General features: G+C 68.4%; 1 protein-coding gene across 1 annotated transcript in view; it reads right to left on the bottom strand.

Moving 5' to 3' along the window:
• Nucleotides 1–1,029, bottom strand: part of LOC104835054 (vegetative cell wall protein gp1-like) — a 5,681-nt gene extending 4,652 nt beyond the window's left edge. Inside the window, exons 1-5 of the mRNA XM_010572832.1 lie at nt 964–1,029; nt 774–855; nt 433–524; nt 278–350; nt 8–204 (exon numbers count right to left, since the gene is read on the bottom strand). Coding sequence (XP_010571134.1) covers nt 8–204; nt 278–350; nt 433–524; nt 774–855; nt 964–966 — 447 coding nt within the window. The 5' untranslated portion in view covers nt 967–1,029. The remainder of the gene's footprint in view (nt 1–7; nt 205–277; nt 351–432; nt 525–773; nt 856–963) is intronic.
• Between the last annotated feature and the right edge of the window lie 6 nt (nt 1,030–1,035).

Raw genomic sequence — 1,035 nt, 5'->3', positions numbered from 1 at the left:
CCCCAGCCTCCCCAGCCCTACCGGTGATGGCTGTGGGCAGAGAGGGGGCAGCTCCAGGCAGCGGCTGCAGCAGGATAGTCTGGGGGGGGCTTGGGGCAGCCCCCCCAGGCCCAGTGGCCCCCCCAGGGGGCTTGGGCTGGATGGGGGGTGTCCGGCGGCTGGGGGGGACCCCCTCTGCCTTTACGGCCCGCGGTGCCTTCCCTGCTGCGGCATTAGGGGTGTCAGAGGGGGTGTTGCGACCCCCCCACTCCCCCTCATCTGTCTGTCTGCAGCTTACCAGCATCAGGAGGGGTACAGGGCAGCGGCGGGGTTGGTTCTGTCTTCACCCCCAGCTCGGGGGGACTGGGGGCCTGTGGGGACAGAGCTGAGAGGAAGGAGGTGGGCGGAGGGGGCAGCAGGGGGCAGCAGGGGCACCAGTGAGGGGGGACATACCCAGGCCAGGGGCTCGGAGGCAGAGGAGAGGCCAGAGGAGTCGGAGCAGTGGGACGAGGTGGGGGACCCTGGCTCTGACTTCACCTGCAGGTCTGGGGGGCAGCAGGAGCACGCGACTGGCAAGGAACCCTGTGCTGCCATGCCTCGAACGCCACCCCAGCACCCAGTAACCCCCCCAACCCCCCCCCAGAACCTCCCCAACAACCCCATATCGCCCCCCAGATTGCCATTATCCTCTCCAGCCCCCCGTATCCCCTCCCACCATGCCATGAACCCCTCCAACCCACCATACACCCCCCATAAAACCCCCCAGGACCCCCCTTCTGTCCCTCCCCACTCACCAGGGAAGAGGCTGGGGGGGTCCTGGTCCCACGGGGGGTCGGGAGGGCTGGCGGCCTCACCCCCATCAAAGGCACAGTCAAACTGCGGTGGGGGGAGGGATGAGGGTCTGGGACCCCCCAGGGGGTGGGGCTGGGAAGACCCCACCCGGAGGGGACAGAACTTGGCATCACCAGAGGGGAATGGGTTTACCATGGGGTTCGGGTCCAGGGACGGGAAGAGGTGGGAGGGCTCCAGCCTGTCATCGAGGCAACTGTAGAGAGC

This window comes from Haliaeetus leucocephalus, unplaced genomic scaffold (genome assembly GCF_000737465.1).
Source record: "Haliaeetus leucocephalus isolate CR32 unplaced genomic scaffold, Haliaeetus_leucocephalus-4.0 Scaffold357, whole genome shotgun sequence".
In the NCBI taxonomy this organism is placed as follows: Eukaryota; Metazoa; Chordata; class Aves; order Accipitriformes; family Accipitridae; genus Haliaeetus; species Haliaeetus leucocephalus.
Note: the sequence above shows the minus strand (reverse complement) of the source record. Positions and strands in the feature narration are given on the sequence as shown.